General features: G+C 34.7%; 1 protein-coding gene across 3 annotated transcripts in view; it reads right to left on the bottom strand.

Annotated features, from left to right (window-relative positions):
- Positions 1-17,673, bottom strand: part of CTTNBP2 (cortactin binding protein 2) — a 76,726-nt gene that overhangs the window by 14,836 nt on the left and 44,217 nt on the right. For 2 of the 3 annotated variants that reach the window (XM_085528026.1, XM_032442906.2), the window contains exons 5-14: positions 15,227-15,430; positions 10,175-10,298; positions 8,661-8,811; positions 7,901-8,155; positions 5,070-5,187; positions 2,980-3,255; positions 1,980-2,075; positions 1,515-1,594; positions 439-525; positions 256-355 (exon numbers count right to left, since the gene is read on the bottom strand). In XM_085528026.1, coding sequence (XP_085384152.1) covers positions 256-355; positions 439-525; positions 1,515-1,594; positions 1,980-2,075; positions 2,980-3,255; positions 5,070-5,187; positions 7,901-8,155; positions 8,661-8,811; positions 10,175-10,298; positions 15,227-15,430 — 1,491 coding nt within the window. The remainder of the gene's footprint in view (positions 1-255; positions 356-438; positions 526-1,514; positions 1,595-1,979; positions 2,076-2,979; positions 3,256-5,069; positions 5,188-7,900; positions 8,156-8,660; positions 8,812-10,174; positions 10,299-15,226; positions 15,431-17,673) is intronic. The other variant, XM_015853526.3, reaches the window with a different exon arrangement.

The raw sequence follows: 17,673 nt of genomic DNA, 5'->3' as shown, positions 1-17,673 counted from the left end.
TTATAACTTCTCTAATATGTATGTTTTGAAACATTAGCTACAATTAGGCAACATTAGATTTTTTTCTTATTCAGTACATTTGAACTTTATCTCTACTTCAAAGTTTAGACTCTTATTCTCCAAGTACCTACAGAAGTATGAGTTCTGTTACAACACACCACTCACTAAGCAAAGCTTTTTAATGTATTTCCTTTCTTTGTATGAACAGAAAATTTCCTACCAATTACTGAGGTCAGATTGATTAAATAAGCTTACCACTATTGATGAACAATTCTGCAAGCTGCTCCTTGGAGAAACCAGCATCCACTTCAACTTTAATGATATCACATGTAGATCCTGCAGCCACTTGTTTTTGCTGTGTTGAAAATTTATGGATTTGGTAAAATAGTAAATACTCCAATTTACAAACTAACTAACTTTGTGTGTTTGTGTTAATACCTTCATGCAGGCTGCTATCTGATATGCTATGTAGTCTTGCAAACTCCCTTCTGGACCATGGAAGATGACATTATGGTATTGTTCAACCTGTAGATAAACAATATATTATTCTTGAGAGCTCACAGGCTCAGAATTCTTTTACTCAGATTTAAAATATACAATGTTCATATGACATGTATTTGATATATTTTTCACAGCTGTTCTTTTAAGCAACAAAATTCTATCCAAGGACACAGCTGAATTTATGCGGATTTTAAACTAATGATGACTTGATAATTAATGTTAACATGCATGATCTTGGAAAGCCAACACACATTATCTGATTATCTCTACATTTTCAGATACTAAATAACTTCTGAGAGCTACATAAACTACCCACCTATCAACATCACATATATACACATGTACATATATGTATTACACCCAGGTCATTCTGAAAGTAATGTCTTTTCTTCATAGATATTTCCATGTTATTTGAATAGTGCAAGATTCATAGATTCATTATGGAAACATAGATGTTTCCATGTCATTTTGTCAGACTGCCCCTCTGCTGCCATCTATCACACAGCAACAGAATTTAATGAAATATTGGTGTAAAGGTTCAATCCCTACTATCATAATGCCAACATCCACCTCTGATATTGTGAGCCAATGTAATAAAAGAGGAGGCATTACCTTTGTAGCACTCCTTGAGTATATGTAAATATATAAATAAAAGCTGTTAATAAAAGCCTAGCCTCAATTGCTTACATGAATTTTTATTTACTTATTTCCCAAAAGCTGTACTTATCTTTGTAAGATATAAAAGAGCTTTTAATATACTTTTTTGAGCAGTTCAGTTTATCAGATGGCAGCTATTTAAAGAATGAAGTGAATATCCTTATGTGACTACAATTATTGGGAGAAGGTTTAAGGGGGTTTTTATTTTAACATAACAACTTTTGTCCTACTTCATTTTTTTAGAAACCTTTTCATTCTTTCACAGAGTAGAAGATTGCATACTTTTTAGTCACCTCTATTAACTTAATATTTTCACAAATGAGTGACATGTGGAGAGAAGCTGCCGTGGTACTCACCAAGCGGAGGTAGTTCTGAAGAGTCTGAAGATGGATCATAGATGCATAAGTGACACTATTTAGGCAGCCTTCTTGAGGTCCTTTAAAAAAAAAGAGATAAGCAAATAGCTTCAATAAATCTCTCACGTTAAGAAGATACATATGCTTTTTATGTAGTATCAACAACTTCCTAAAACTATAGGCTACGTAAATTAAAATAGTGAAAACATCTATCAACATAGATCAGCAGTTATCCATGACATAAGTAAAGCAGATACTACTATACCAGCAGAAAAGGGAATAGGGCTTTTATTTGCTGCTGCATTTTCTAAAAGTTGTAAGCCCTTTCAAGTCTAGTTAAAGAATTAACAAAATATGACATTTCTGATTACCAAGTGATACTGAAGAAGAAAACCAGTGGTGATTCTGAAATATTTATCTGAGTGCTTTAGCAGTCAAAACTGAAAACAATGAATTGAAACTTACCAAACAAAAACACCGTGATATGCTCAGCTCTGTTCTTCTTCAAAAAGTCCCATGGTGGTTGGGGAAAAATCTGACCTGTTGACCATGAAATGTTTCCTGTTAAAAAGAAAAAATGAGAGAGAGATTCCCTGAATAGGTAAAATGTCCTATATTCAAGCATAAAGAATCGCTTGCAGAGACTGTATACCAATTTGACAAAGAAATCAGTCTCATGTACTAAATACTACTACTGTTTGATAGAGGACTAATGATACTGATGCTTTCATCCAATTAATAGATGAGTGAATAGCTAGATTGCCTTTACATCTTCACACGTAATACACTACCCTTTCAGTAAAACAAAATAACTTGACCAGTCTAATACATGAATAGGGTTTTTTCTTGGGGGGGAGCACTTAAGATGATGCATGCGAAGTTTCAGTGGCCTATGCAGCTGTTACTAGTACTCCATTCCGGACAATTTTCTTACTGTTTTGATCCTTTAAAAATATAAAAATATTTTACTTTGTTAAGTGAAACTACATAAAACAGGGGATGTTCTGTTCTACCTATTCTAATCTAAATCTAGATTTACAGTCTAGATTTACAGTACAGACAATTGCAAGAGCTTTGGTTTAACTGATTTTGTTTCATGAATAGTAAAGATACCTCTTTTAGATTTCTAAATCGAGTAAAAAGTTAATTGACTTTAGACATCAAGTTCCCCCAAACGGCACTAAATACACAGTTAAAACTAATGAATACTTTCATGCCAGCATGTTTAAAGTTTCATAGTCAGAACTGGCTTTTCTTAGTCTAACACCTGAAAGATCAAGAAACCTAAGATTTTTTTTATCTTTATAGTAATAATTGATCAGCAAGCATAAAAAATGTTTTATTAACTGAATCTGTAGTCATGATAGCATTGATTAAGTTCAGCAAATGTCAGTATGGGATAAAAGTTCACAATTTCAAGAAAACATTTCAGTTTTGCTTTTACTTAATACACCGATATTCATACCTAGTTTGACAGATAATATACTGCTTGCACTGAGGCCAATGTTGGATTCTGCAGCACCATTAAATGACAGCTCTTCTAGGCTCCTCCACCCATCAGAAGCAATTGCTTGGAAATGATTTGTCACTGCCTGATTCACTGCTTTTGAAAAATCATCCCATGTTGTTTGTTTGCGGATATTTAAAGCACATATTGTATTTTCTGTATCAAATTCCTCTGTACCACAATGGGCTGGTTCAATGCCACTGACTGAAATCCTTACAGGCACATTAAGAGCATCTGTTGAAAAAAAAAAAAAGAAAAAAATAATGAGAAAATCTGTAAAACTCAATAAAAATTATACTATTATACTTTGAAGACAAATAACATCTAATATTTAAAAGGAAAGCCACAGCATGACTCCTGCTGTAGAACAGCAAATGTAAGCAGAGTAAAGGTCACCACAAAACCAAAGCAATGATGAAAAACAAATATCAAGGTATCTATTACAAAAAATCATTATTATTACATTCACTTAAATCATAGGAGGAAAGACAAAACTTACTTAATCTTGTATTTTCTCTTTATAGACTAACTTCTTATAAATTAAGACAGATGGTAGGTTGCTTCTCAGTGTTTAAGTTTATTGTGGTTGTGCATGGTTTTATTATCAATGTAAAAAGGAATTTTTTGGCTCAATTGCACAAGAGGAAAGCACAGCCAAGCCAAATGTCTTTAAAACAAACTAAGATAGAAAATCCACTTAGAACTGTGCATTTGATTTGCTAGTGAATAAACTGAGAAGGTATTAAAAGAAAAAAAAAAGTAGACAACTTACAAATGCATTCTAGAAAAATACAGTGAAGTAATTTCATAGATTCATAGAATGGCTTGAGTTGAAAAGGACCTCAAATGTCCTCTAATTTCAGCCCCACTGCCACAGGCAGGGTTGCCAACCACCAAACCTTCCCAGAGCCACATCCAGCCTGGCCTTCAATGCCTCCAGGAATGGGGCATCCACAACCTCCTGGAGCTAACTATTCCAATTTAAATTATTTTAAACTTTACTCTTTGAAAACCAGAATAAAATTCAACAGAAGTCTATATGGATCAATCAAATGACTAAAACTGAAAATGAAACTAGTTTCAAACTTTGCTGTACAAACAATACCTTTTAGAAATTACTGCTAGAAACTATTTTAGAATTTCAATTCTAGAAACTGAAGATAAGTGTAATTTAACTGCAACAGAGGAAAATGTGAATCGGAAACAGCTCACAAAGCTTCCCTAATTTCTTGAGAATCAATGAATTTGACTAACTACAGACCTACATCCCACAACATGAACACAAAAGAAAGTGTATAAAATACAAATTTACAAAGTCAGTACTTCTGACTCTACAGAGAAACAGAAAAACAGAATTTGTGAGTGGATGGACTAAGCTGTGAATCAAGAAATATCCAGGTCAGCCAACTCCACTGGATTTTAAGAAAACTTAAGGAAGAGGACAGGCTCCAGCAAAAAAATAAAACAAAAACAAAAAAATCTTCTGAGAGAAGCTATTCATGCTGGTACAGAGAAATTGTTTGATGTTTTCTCTAAGACTTCCTTTGAATAATAAGCAAAAAATTGCCATAACTACAAAAAAGTGACAAATAAAACAGTGCTTTCAAAGACTAGATGACTGTCTTAGCCTAAGGAAATATGACAGCTGTCCATCACTCATGCTTTTTCTGCAAGAATTAGAAGAAAAGACAAGAATGAAGGTCAAGGAAGAAAATAGCTTTAGAAAAATGAGTTACCAGCATTAAATTGAGAAATTTTGAAAGTACATTGGTATTTGCATGTGTAGAGTGTGCCAGTGTTTCATATGGCATAAACTTACGGTACCAAAAAAATATGGTAAGAAAGATGTAAATCATTTAGTACTCTCCCATTAAACTTTATCACAAACTTTTGCAAAATCTGGAGAACAATGACTTGCTAAGTTAAAAAAACCAATAATTTTATGGTGACAAAAAAATGGATGACTTCCCTCTTAATATTTCCTCCTCTTTGTGCCACATATTCTTTAGCAAAGACATTTTTGCATGCTGCTGATAGTAGTTACTTACTTAAGTTTTCTAGGAGATGTTTGCAATCATCAGTAGCAACATCATGTAATGTTCGATTACATTTATCTTTTTTTTCAGCCTCTAGTCCACCATGGCTACAAAGGATTTCTAGACAGTTCTGCAGAGGTAAGAGTTGTATTATTTTCTTGTCCATTTGCTATATCAAAGAGTTCTATCAATATGCAGTTAAAATTCCTAAATGAAATTCTTATACATGCATTTCCAAAGATCAGCTACAGAATTTCTACACAAGTGTCCAAATGATGTTCAACTCTCTAGTTGAAAACCAGGTGTACTGTATGGTAGTCTTGGAAGTTTCAAAGCAAGATTTGAAAAAGCAGAACATACACAAGCCAGGCATCTTCAGTCTTCAGACATCAAGTGCTGATCCACTGAAGTGATCAATTCTTAACATCTGGTCACTAGTTTAGACATTCACATAAGAAAACACAAGTCTTACAACACGTTGCAATATGATAAAACAGCGGCCGTTTCAATACAGTCTGTTTTGAAGGTCTGGGCCTTCAAAGGCAATTCTCAAGCACAATACAGACTAAATAAAAAACTTTTCAAATGGCAATACAATTTGCATTTCAGCAAGGATGTGGTTCTTCATGTCTTGAATCTGACTGACAGACAGCAAAAGAAAAACAAGTGTTTTAAAATCACTGCAGGCCTCCCCTCTGGCTGATAAAATTCAAAGATTTAAAAATATATGTAACGTGGTTAACAAAAGCAAGGATTCATTACACTCGATTAGAAACAAGGTGCTAGCAGATCAGTATGGATTGGTGTAATCATTCCGTAACAAGAAAAAAAGTCACTTATACAAATCTTTCAGAACGAGAAGAAAAAAACCTCAGCTATATTTCAAATGTTGTTTGGTCTGTGGACAGAAGACTGATAAAGTTCTGATTTCTAATGGTCACCCATTCAACAACCATATGGGTAGCCTGCATGAAAGCATTGCCATTCTCAAAAGTGTCTTTCGAGGACTGATATCCATATTAAAAAAAGTACCGTTATGAATTATCATAATTAATACTGTACTGTTAACTTCTGGATTTAAGAGAAACCAAATGTTGGAAAGTACATGGAAGCAGCTAGCAAAAGTTCCAGTTCAGAACAGGGAATTGTAGCAAGATTGGCTGCTGTTACCTTTTTTACAGCGGCTGTAACAGAAAGACTTCTGCCAGTACATACAATACTCTTGACACATTTCATAAACATAATAGTCATTTAAGCTGTAGCTCCCCATGAGACAGAATTTTACTGGATAGTGGTTCCAGCATTTGTCAGAATGTTTCAAAAATCAATTAACCAACTAAATACGCCATGAAAAATTTATCAGGAAAAAAAAAAAAAGCAGCATATTTTCTCATCAAGTTGGTTAGTTTAACCATCTCTCAAATAGACGGAATGAATGGAAGACAGCAGAAAGGAAAGACTGAACTGTGATGCTGAAAGAGTGGAGAAAGGAAGGGAAAAAAGAAGTGGGATAGAACAAAAGATGAGGTTCATTTCCTCAGTACAATAAGAAGCTTTGTTGGCTCTGATGCCTGTGATTCAGTAGCTAAAATGTTTTAGCATAGCTCACATGTAAATTATTTATGCCTATCAATCTTGAAAACCTGTGCAGTACCAGTACTATTTACATGCAATTACCATGTAGAGTTATGAACTACATGGTATTGGCAGTGGAGGTAAAAGATTAGAGAATGGAGCTAAAGTGTTAATAGTACTTAAAGATGGTTATTAAGCAACCTCTAGACTCTTAATATCCCAAACATATTTATTGAGTCAAAAAATGCATTTAATAAAATAAACATATCTTAATAAACAGAACTTTTAAACCTGTGGCTGTTATAAATTTATCATAGCAAATTTGTCAGGAGAAAAAGCATATCTAATGACAACTGAATTAGCCTTGCAGCCACAGGATACTTTCTGAAGTCTTGGCCTGTATTACCATAAAATTTGTTCTTCTGTGTTTAGCATTCATTCTTCATTTTCTCTTTGGATAGAAACAGTAAGATCTGACCGACAGCTGATAAACAGATAAATACATCTTTTCAAAAATCAAGTAAAATACTCCATCTACAAAAATCTTCCAGTGTGCAATCAGATCTGTCAGGTTTGTCCCCCACCTTATCAGCTTTTCCCTGCTCCTAAGCTTATTAACTGCTTGCTCCAAATAAGTAATTAATTAACATATTCTTGCAAAAATGTGATTAATGTTTCTTTTCCTGCTGGGAAATTGTTTATAGTTTCCAGTTACATTTAAAGACAATTTAACGATGGCCATCTAACATCCATATTAAATACATATCGTCCAATGAACAGGCATTTAAGTAGGATTCACATCACAGTCTCACAGTCTCACAGTCTCGTGCGGGTTGGAAGGGACTTTAGAGATCATCGAGTCCAACCCCTGGGATTCGAGCCTCCTGTGTAGCAGAGCGGCACTTCTACCACTTGCACCACAGGGGAGATTCAAACCCGGGCCTCCGGTGTTGCAAAGCGGCATTCCTACCACTGTGCCACCTTAGCTTTGAAAATCTGTATCTCAGCTAATCATATTCTCTATTTTGTTATTTCCCCAGAAGTATGCATTTAAAAATAATGATTCATCCCATTTAAGCTGGATATGTAGCTTCTGCAGTTAATGATCCAAAAGAAGCATCTTCCTGTCTCTATTAAATCGAGTGTGACAACAAGTGAAATAAGGAAATTAGACTTGCCTCCCAAGTTTTAGTTTGTCAGAGTGAAAAAAGAGGATTTATCTCACATAAACACTAGCAGGTTACTGTAACTTGTTCACATGGACTGACCTTAAAGCCTTTTGATGCTGCTATGTGGGCAGCAGTCCAACCCTCTTTGTCAGCATGGTTGATGAGATCTGCAGAAATAACAGGTTTTCTTCTACTGTTACAGCCATCTTCTCTGCTCTCCAAGTCAAAGTAGTTTGAATTAGGCTCTATATCAGCAAAAGAGCTCCCATTGTTTGGCTCTCCATAGTACATAAGGAGCTTGAGACTGTCAACATTACCAGAATCCACTGCTGCGTGAATGGGTGACCAGCCATCCTAAAGAAACAAAAGCAAAAAGCACACTTCTACCAAGCATAGAAAATGTCTTCAGAACTCATACTAACAGTGAATCTGAATGGAACACTCTGCTTGGAAATTAAACCGAAAGATAAGATTAACATATTAATCCTTTGGGAAATGGAATTACTTGTATATATCAGGGGAGAAAGAAAAAGAAGAAAGGAAATGTAGCACACTAATTTTACAGTTTTGAGTAAGAGTTCTGCTTTGTATATCTGGTGCTGGAGAAGAGTCTGCAGCAAACTGCAGGCTGAAGCTGATGTAAATATATTGATTAGGAACTCAATTTGAATATTTTTACAGAAAATATACAACTTAAAAAAGAAAGTGTGAGGCAAAAACATGATACTAATCTCAAATCACATATTTTTAAGATTTAAAGAAAACTTTAAATAAAGAATGCAATTTTTTTCTAGGTGTTTGCAATTATGGAGTTTTATACAAGGTAATCTTCACAACTTTACAAACTATTTTGACTTACACTGGTTTTTACTGTTCGATCTGCTCCTCTTTCCAACAAGAGCTTAATACAATCATTGTTTCCATATTTGCAGGCCAGGTACAAAGGTGTCTGTCCTCTTTCAGCAGCATGGTTAATATCAGCCTGATACATAAGTAATAATTCTGCACACCTACAGCAAACAATAAGATAGAAAAATTATCCTGTATTTGACATTCAAAAATGTTAAAACTTAGACTATCTATATCTATATCTAAATATCTAATTTGCACATGGCAAAATACCACTTGTATAGATGGAGATCAGCCTGTGATTTTATCCATCACATACACACATAGGCCGGTATACTTTTAAACTCAGGTACAATACTGAAAGTAAGCTAGAAGGGACAGTAAATGGAAACTACCCCAGAAAGCTGTCTTGGAGTGTGTTGGTAGCAGCTATGGCAATAGAACAGAAGACCAAGTTGAGGGGTCAAGAGAACTTGTTTCTTGACAGGGGCTTGCACTGGATCCAAGATCCCGTACTTTCTCATGTCTGTCCAGTTTTCTTCCCAATAGGGTTAGCTCTCTCTCCCTACCTCTTCCCAGCATCTCTGAAGACTTCAGAAACAAAATTACTTTTAGTCTATTCTCTCTGCACTTCAGAAATGGTTTTAACAAAAGATAACGCCCATATAATCACTTATGACAACTTTTTTTTTTCAAGACAAAGGTGCTCTGCAAGAGGTCATCCAGTAGTTGCTTCCAACTTCCAGTTCTGTTTCCTACAATTCTATGACACACAGCAAAAAGTAAATAAATAAACAAATAATTCACTGTGTCAACTTTCAGCACCTCCACTTAAGAGGAAAATAAATCATCTGGACAAACTGCTGTACGTTGTTTCCCAGTATAAAGAAATGAGAGAATTTTCCAAGCACACTGTCATAGAACACCCATCTCTCTAAAACAGGAGCTTCAAAAAATAAAAGGAAATTATGATAAATACATTTTGAATAAGTTTCTTTGACTCACACATAACTTTCTGTTGTTTAAACTTACTGATATGAAAAAAACTTAAACCTTTTTTAAAAAAAAACAACTAAGTCTTTTTTGATTGTTTAAAGTCTTTGATTCTATCACTCATACCAACACTTAGGTTCTTTTGTCTCTGTATATGATAAATCACAGTTCTCTATGCTTAAAAAAGTTATGAAAAACTAATTTATTTCCTCCTCCTATGGTGAATTCCTCTATTATAGCTGATGACATGAAGAAAATTAAGAAATTTGAAGGCATGACTCCTGTGCAGACTAGTATCACATTTTGCTTACTAAGAGTACACAAGTTGCAATTGGAAACAACAAAGAAAAAGGAAAATACCAAAAACAGAAAGGCATGTGAATAGGAATTTGAGTGGTTGCTTTCAATAAATGGTATTTAAATACTAGTGCATTCTTAGCTGTAAATGAATTTTAAGAATAATGTATATAACATAATGTAAAGTGCGTATAAATTAGAGTAAGAGCTAATGGGAAAAATATTAAGACTTACTTGACATGTCCCTGAGCAACTGCTGAACACAAGGGTGTAAAGCCATTTTTATCAGCAGCATCAACTTGTGCTTCTGCAGTCAGCAGCAAACTCACGCAATCTATAAATTGAGAATAAACACAAACTGATACAACAAAAACAAGTGGTTAATACTACCAGAAGATAAGACCTGCTAAAGCAGCATTATCTTGAATCAACAGACACCAGTCTTTTTTAAGCATACACCACACTTTAATGAACCAAAGTAGAAGCTCTTGAAGAATATGCAGGAGGGCGCTGAAAATGCACCACTACTGCAAAAAGGTTCAACCCAGATCCCAAAAACAGATTATCCCATTAGCTGCCTCTAGTGGCAACTCCCATAGTGTTACCTCATTGCTGTATTTCTGAAGCTGGAAATTTGAATTACCCAGTAGTCACACTGACACCTCTAAAATGGCAGCTGCATTGGAAATGTTCACAAGCTACATGGAACTCAAACAGCAGGCTGACCAGTTTTGTTTTAGGACACTGACAGAGTTGCAATGACTAATAAGATGAGCTTACAAAAGCAAACCAACAAACAAACAAAAAACCCAACCTTTCTGACTCAAATTTTTCCAAAATTACATGCTAAATCTAATAATTAATGCTAATTAAGATAACTAATTACATGGTAATTGGATGGGTGTTCATCTATATATTGTACTATAATGCAATTAAATTTGAAGAAAACACTAAATCTGCTCAAGAGTCTTAATATTTGTTCTACACAAAAAAAGTCTTCTCTAGCTAAAACATCTACTTTGAAAACACTCCCAGCTCAGACAACAGTTCTCACTCTTGACCCAATTTCTGAGCAAGCTTAATTCTTTCTGATACAGAATTGAGGAAGAACATAGAGATGAGCTTTGATAGTGAAGTTTATCTCTAGACACCAGAAACGTATCTTCAGAATTGCTTAGAAATCTGACTCATCTAAAACGTTTCTGAACTTACTCAACTCCTGTTGCAACTCTTTCAAATATTTAAATGCGGATGTTGTGGAGCTGATTAAACAAATAAATTAAGAAGTAGGATTCTAAAACACTGTAAGTCATTATACTGCAAATTAAGAGTCTTAAATATGTAACCTGATTTGAAATGGCCCTCCTTTTTTTTTAAGGTTGCTTGTGTGGGCAAGTTACTGGAACTTAATATGTTTACTAACTTAATTACTCTTTCCATGTGTAAGAAAATACTAATTAAAGTGAAACTGTATTTTCCCTCACTTTGTACAAGAAAAAATACTCATGCCATTTTTCCCTTTTTCTGTTGTCAACCCCAATCTTACATTAAACAGTTAACTTGGAAAAAAAAAAGGATTCCTGCTTGGCATCCTAAAATACTTCTAAGGTTTTTAAAGGTTGTATTTGGTGAGAATACTATTTGATTTTATTCACAAAGCATATGTTAGCCATGCAGAAGCAACAAAGATTGTACAGAACAAGACCACTTTTCCAAAAAAGTACAGTTAACTCACTTATTGATTAGCAGAGCAGTCAGGTAGTAGCTTATCTATGTGAAAATTCTGTTTCTGGTGTCTTCACTGGAAAGAGCTGTTTATTCTCCAGGTAGGTGCAAGCATGAGGAATTACAGCTACTTTCAGAAGGCATAACCTGAGCCAGCAAGCTCTACAAAACCTGTTCTGATGGCACATCATGTAAAAGAGTAAAAGTCTCCAAGAAGCCTATGTCCTTTGGATGGACTTCTGATTGGGATTTGGAGGAGTGTAATTTGGGTCTATCCATACTCATTAACTTCAGTTCACTGCTGTCTGCCACAGAAGCAATCAGCAGTGAAGGGAATATATCAAAAGGGCAAATACAAGACAGACACTGATGTCACTCAGTTAAAGGTTTTGGTCAAAGCAAAAGGAAAAGAGGGAAGTTCATTAGCGCAAACACCTGGAGACTTCATTGCTCTCCATCAAAACTGGGTGGGTAGTTCTTCCAGAGTGCTGGCAAACACTGTGCAGATAGATCCAGTGGCTTGGCAGAGCTGACTCCATGAAGCTGTATGTCTGCACCTCACTCCTTTCTACTTCCCACATACCAGTTTTTCCTATCAACCACTGTGCCACAGCCTCCAAATACTCAGGACAGAAGAGAATTGATTACATCATAAAAGTATACGATTAACACATAGCTGAGTACATAGGATAATTATTATTCTCTTCACATTTCTATATTAGCAACTCTTGTTACTTATTTCTCTCTTTCTCAGCCCCCTTACATATGACAGAGAATGGTTAGAACTGCCAATGCTATGCAGGTATGCAGACAGGTGAGGCTTTGGGCAAATTCATCTGGTTTAAGGTGTCCCTGCTCATGGCAGGGGCTTGGAACAAGATTATCTTTACGCTCCTTTCCAACTCAAACAGTTCTGTGATTCTGTGTAATACCCACGTGATTTACTGTGCATTTTATCAAATGTGTAGCTGATTGAAGTGACTTCTGCTTTGTTAGTGGATCAAACCAAAATGGCCTGATGAAACAATCTGTTCAGTTCTCCCAATTAGGTGGCTAAATCATAAAAAACAAGCTTCCCAGCACTCATTCAAACACAAAGGAAGTATTTGTGTATATTTTTAGAGTGAAGTTGTCTCTCTCAAGACATACAGAATTCAAGACTGTGTGAACACAGAAACAAAGAAGCTGCTATGAACTTCATGTGCTGGAAGGGAACAAATATCTGCTGCAGCCCTCAAAGGGCAACTGTTTATGAACAGGAAAACTATCGATTTTGCAAATAGAACAGATTAGGGAAGAACATTTGAGTTTCTCTTTTATTGCATAGCTGTAACTTTTCTCTACAGACTGAATTCAAAGGACACAACAGCTGCTGCCACTGTCTTGGTTACAGAGTGCTCTACCTTTCTTCAGTCGTCTACAGATCTTAATTACTCTATTTATTCACAGAAAGCATATGGAGGCCATTTGCTTTTCACTCTTCCCAGACACTCTGTAACACAGTGTTTGTTTCTGAAGGGGTACTCGTGATGGGAGCCCCTAACAAATCCAGGGCTTTCCTTTTCCTCTGGCCAACTATTTCCCAAGAGAAATAAAAAAATCTGGTTAGTTGATTGAGAGGAAACAAGGGGTCCCATAAATAACCGAATCTATTTAGTCACTAACTTCAGCTTTAAAGTATTTTCGATAAATCAAATCATGGTGTTCTTACCCTCTAGGTTAAGAGTATGTGTTAGGTATTTCATAGAAAGAAAGGAGGAGGAAAAATGTACTGTAAAGGCATTGACAATCCTACTTAATGCAATGAAAAAGTTTGTAAAATTAAATGGCTTAATCCTTCTTAATATTACACCAGTGTCCCTTTTTTTCTGGCTGTTTCGTTAAGAAAGCTATTAAATAGGACTTATTAAAATAAGATACTAATCCCTATAATTCTTAAATCTATATGTATTCATCAAGATTCATCAAGAAATGCTCTTTAGTCTGAATTTTGAAGAGCTGCATCTTATCTATGCTATTTGGAACAAACTGCATGTAGCAAACAAAGGATTATATATTGAAGCACAAAAACCTTTCTCCAAAAATACTAATTGTTCACATCACTCTCAATTTTCACACAATCTATTAAGATATAAATGCTGCTGCCGTGTGATTCTCTCATTCAGAATTCATACAATTTTAGTCACTAAACCGTGATGATTTGTAAAACAAAGTAATTCTCACATCCTGACAACTATAAATGGAAGTGTAATACTAAAACCATTGTAATATAATTTTTATCTTACAAAGTAAATGTACCAACAACTATAGGATGTCTGTATACATGTTTGTTTCTCTTAGTATGTTTTCATACATCACTCCGTGGCCTCTGTTATTTGAAATTTTCACAATAAAACAAGCAAACAAATTGCTTTTGCTGTCAGTACGAGCTGTTTAGTAATTGAAATTGAAGATCCGGGTATTTGCTTGGAAACATCTTAGGAATACAAGACGAGAGAAGAATTAGGGCAAACACTGTCACCCACAAACACCACCCAAGGACATAAATCCCGAGGAAACTACAGAACATTCATTCAGTGAGGGGAAAAAAACTCCACAAGTTGTGATAAATGGGACCCTTACAACTGAAAACAATGAATTGCATAAGGAAGAAAATAAAAGGGTCATGGCAACAGCAAATATCTGTCAAACGGAAAGGCCCAGATGATTCTAGAAACTCAATTATAGCACTTAGTAAAAAAAGAAAAAATGCATTCTGAACACAAGGAAAATTCTTCCCGTCCCAATGTCTGGTAGCAGAATTAACCTTGAACATGTCAGAAAAATGTAAACTCAGCGCAGACTTTAGAATCTAACTTTACACTATGACATTAAAAAGACTTCAGAAGAAAAGGAAAAAAAAACATTTTTCTGCAAATACTGTTTTAAACAGTGAGTTACAGATTTCTAATTATGTCACAAATAGATGCACTGTTAGATAAAATCACAAAGTAGTCTTGAATGCAGTGGTCTTTAAGACATCGTGTTCCACCTTACAGCAAAAAAACTGAGACTTTACTAAAATTAGTGGAATTTCAGTCATTCGTATTGAAGAACTTCATCTTCAGTGCTGAAAATGAGTATAAAGCTCATTAAATCTGTATGAAAAACTATAGTAAGCTGTACTCTGATTTTGAGAAAGTTGCTGTTCAAAAGATTTGTGCTGTCGGAAAAAACACTGCTTGGAGTTTTTATTAATGAAATAAATACTTTTCACTACAGTTTTCCTACTTTTATAAAGTTACCCATAAAGTATGAAGGCTGTTGGAAGCCTCAAGAGATGCTACAACCTTGAGACCAAGCATTGGGAAAAATGAGAAAAGAAAAAGAAAATCGACAACTGCTTCAGTAGAATGTAGAGAATGAACTAAGATTATTTCATCTAGTTTAAAATAAAGACAGTTTGTTTCCCAAGTAACATGGTACAGTTTGATTAATTTAGTATTAAAAACTTATGAAATAAAATAAGGTTTTACTATTTCATGTGAATACTGAACATAAGCAAATCTTCGAGTTGCTTACCTGTGTGTCCATTCGTAGCAGCAGAATACAAGGCAGAATAGCCATCTTCACAAGAGTAATTAATGTCCAGTCCTTCTTCATTAAGCAGCATTGATAATAAAGTGACATTTCCCTGGGCAGCAGCTTGGTGAAGAAGGGTGGGCCTGCCACCCAGGGGGACAGGACCACCGCTTGTTAACAAAGGGGTTAGGGAGGAAGACCAGCCTGTGAGTTAAAGCAACAGAAGTTAGAAGGAAAACACAAATAAAAGAAGCTCCGTGTTTTCTGTGTTCCTTTAAACATTAAGAACGATCTTCAAGATGACCGGATTTGTTAGTTTAGCACAAGTTATGTGGCGATGCTTTGTCTTTTAGAAGGTAATCTGAAAAATAAAAAACTGTGTACAGGGGTGACCAGATGTTAATGCAAACAAGATTTCATTACAGTAAGTTAAAATAAATCTTGTTACAAACTGTAGCAGCAGCTGGATGTCCGCCAAAATCATATAACAAAATTCAGAAACTACTTATTTTTTCATATAAGTTTTAAATGAATTACTGATATGTTGGGAAGGCTATTTTTTTTTTTTTTAAGTATCCCAAAAAAATTTTCTAAAATAAAATGCATTTATTTCCACGTGAGCTTTTATCCTCCCTTACGGTCTTAGCTCAAACATCAGTATTTATATCTCACCCACTGCTATATAAACAAATGATGCAGAGCCCTTAGTAACTTAAAGTAACTTTCAATAAGTTTGTGAAGAAAAAAAGAAATAGCTTGCAGAAATAATGCAGAAATAAATACTGAGCTATGCTTTAAGACAATATTTTACTCAGCAATACTTAAACAATATGTCAATGAATAGAGATAATATAAAATTTACTAGTGAAAGCTCTGAAGCCACTCAGCTCAAAGACAATATACAATTCAAAGCTATGAAAGCTTAGGAGTTATCTTGGTTAAATGTTGCATCCATTAATTTTGAGCTTTAGTAGGGAGTTTGTTAAGAAGATTAAGTTTTTTGCATAAGTCATAAAAAAATTTGTGGATTCTTCCTTGACCCAGGACTGCAATAGAAAATAGAAGAAAGAGTTTTTCTTATTTTGATTATTGCCTTTAGAAAATCCACATTCTATTTCTCTCTACCCTAAGTAATCTTTGTATACTGTAGGCAAATACAAGCTAGGATATGAGACCAAAATCTGACAATACTAGGCAAACTTGCTGAGGTTCGGTGACACTCAACACTAAAGATGAGCTGGCAAAGCATTACTTCCAGCTTCATCGAGCTGGGTAAGCGCTACCCAACCTTCAACATGTGGAGCAGAAAAGCAGCCTATTGGGATGATGTGTGCCATATTTCAGGAAAAATAAAAAAAAAATCTAGAAGAATTCTACTGATGTAAAAGATCTGGGAACCTTGCAAGTTTCGAGCAAATTTAATTAATGTCCATATTTACACAAGCCATCATCTGAGTAGAGTCAATAAAGAATGTATAGCTTGACTCCTGCTTAAAACAACAAAAAAGAAGTGCTAAGAGCATTTTCTGTTCATTTTGAAAGCAAGTGAATTTGTCATTCCAAATTAAGTTCACCAGCTTAATACGTAAAGGAAACATATTTGCAGCATTGCCACAAAGTTAGCTTATTATTCAGCTTGTCTATTTAGTATAGTATTCATATATATTATGACTTACAAAAAGTAGTAGTAGTACAACTACGAAGTTAAATTACAAACTCAGTTTGAAGCTGATCAGAATTTCTGAATGTAACTCCATCCATCTTCATACAACTTTAACTCTGAAATTTCTTTCTGACAATCAATACCTTCATTAATAATAGTTTAATTAATAGTTTTTCTGATATTTTGGGAATCTGAACGTTTCCCAAACATGTCAAAATAGTAAGGAACGAACATACAAATTAAACTACATCTTTTGAGTGGTAAAAGAGACTGCCCTTACAGTTCTGATATTTGACAACAGATGACTGTAACAAAATCGCCAGAGGACTGAAAAATAACTCCTGTTCATCCTCTCCATTGCAAAAATGCTTTTGTTTTTCCTATCTATCATCATATTTTGAAACTAATTGTGCTAATTGTTCGTATATACGCCAATGTCTAAAAGCAGCAGTTCACATTTATTCCCTTGGAATGGTATTTAACGATAGCCAGCTTTGTTTGTGTAGCACTCCAAATACTAATTAACTTTGTTCAAGAATCTGCCTTCATTTTAGAACTTAATTCTGTTTGTCTTGGCATTACCTGTGAGAGTTTGGGGAGCCAGACACTAAGCTATCAGCAAGAAGTTTATTCTGCAAAGCTGTTTGGAAATAACATTGATGGGAATCCCTCATTATTGAAAGTGGTGTAAAGTGTGTGTTTGTTGTCTTTTTCTTTAACATTAATAGAAATGGCAAAAAAAAAAAAAAAAAAAAAGAAATGTTTATTGGGCCATACGTGGTAT

The sequence above is a fragment of the Coturnix japonica genome, chromosome 1 (genome assembly GCF_054131305.1).
Source record: "Coturnix japonica strain WE chromosome 1, WE-NBRP24, whole genome shotgun sequence".
In the NCBI taxonomy this organism is placed as follows: domain Eukaryota; kingdom Metazoa; phylum Chordata; class Aves; order Galliformes; family Phasianidae; genus Coturnix; species Coturnix japonica.
Note: the sequence above shows the minus strand (reverse complement) of the source record. Positions and strands in the feature narration are given on the sequence as shown.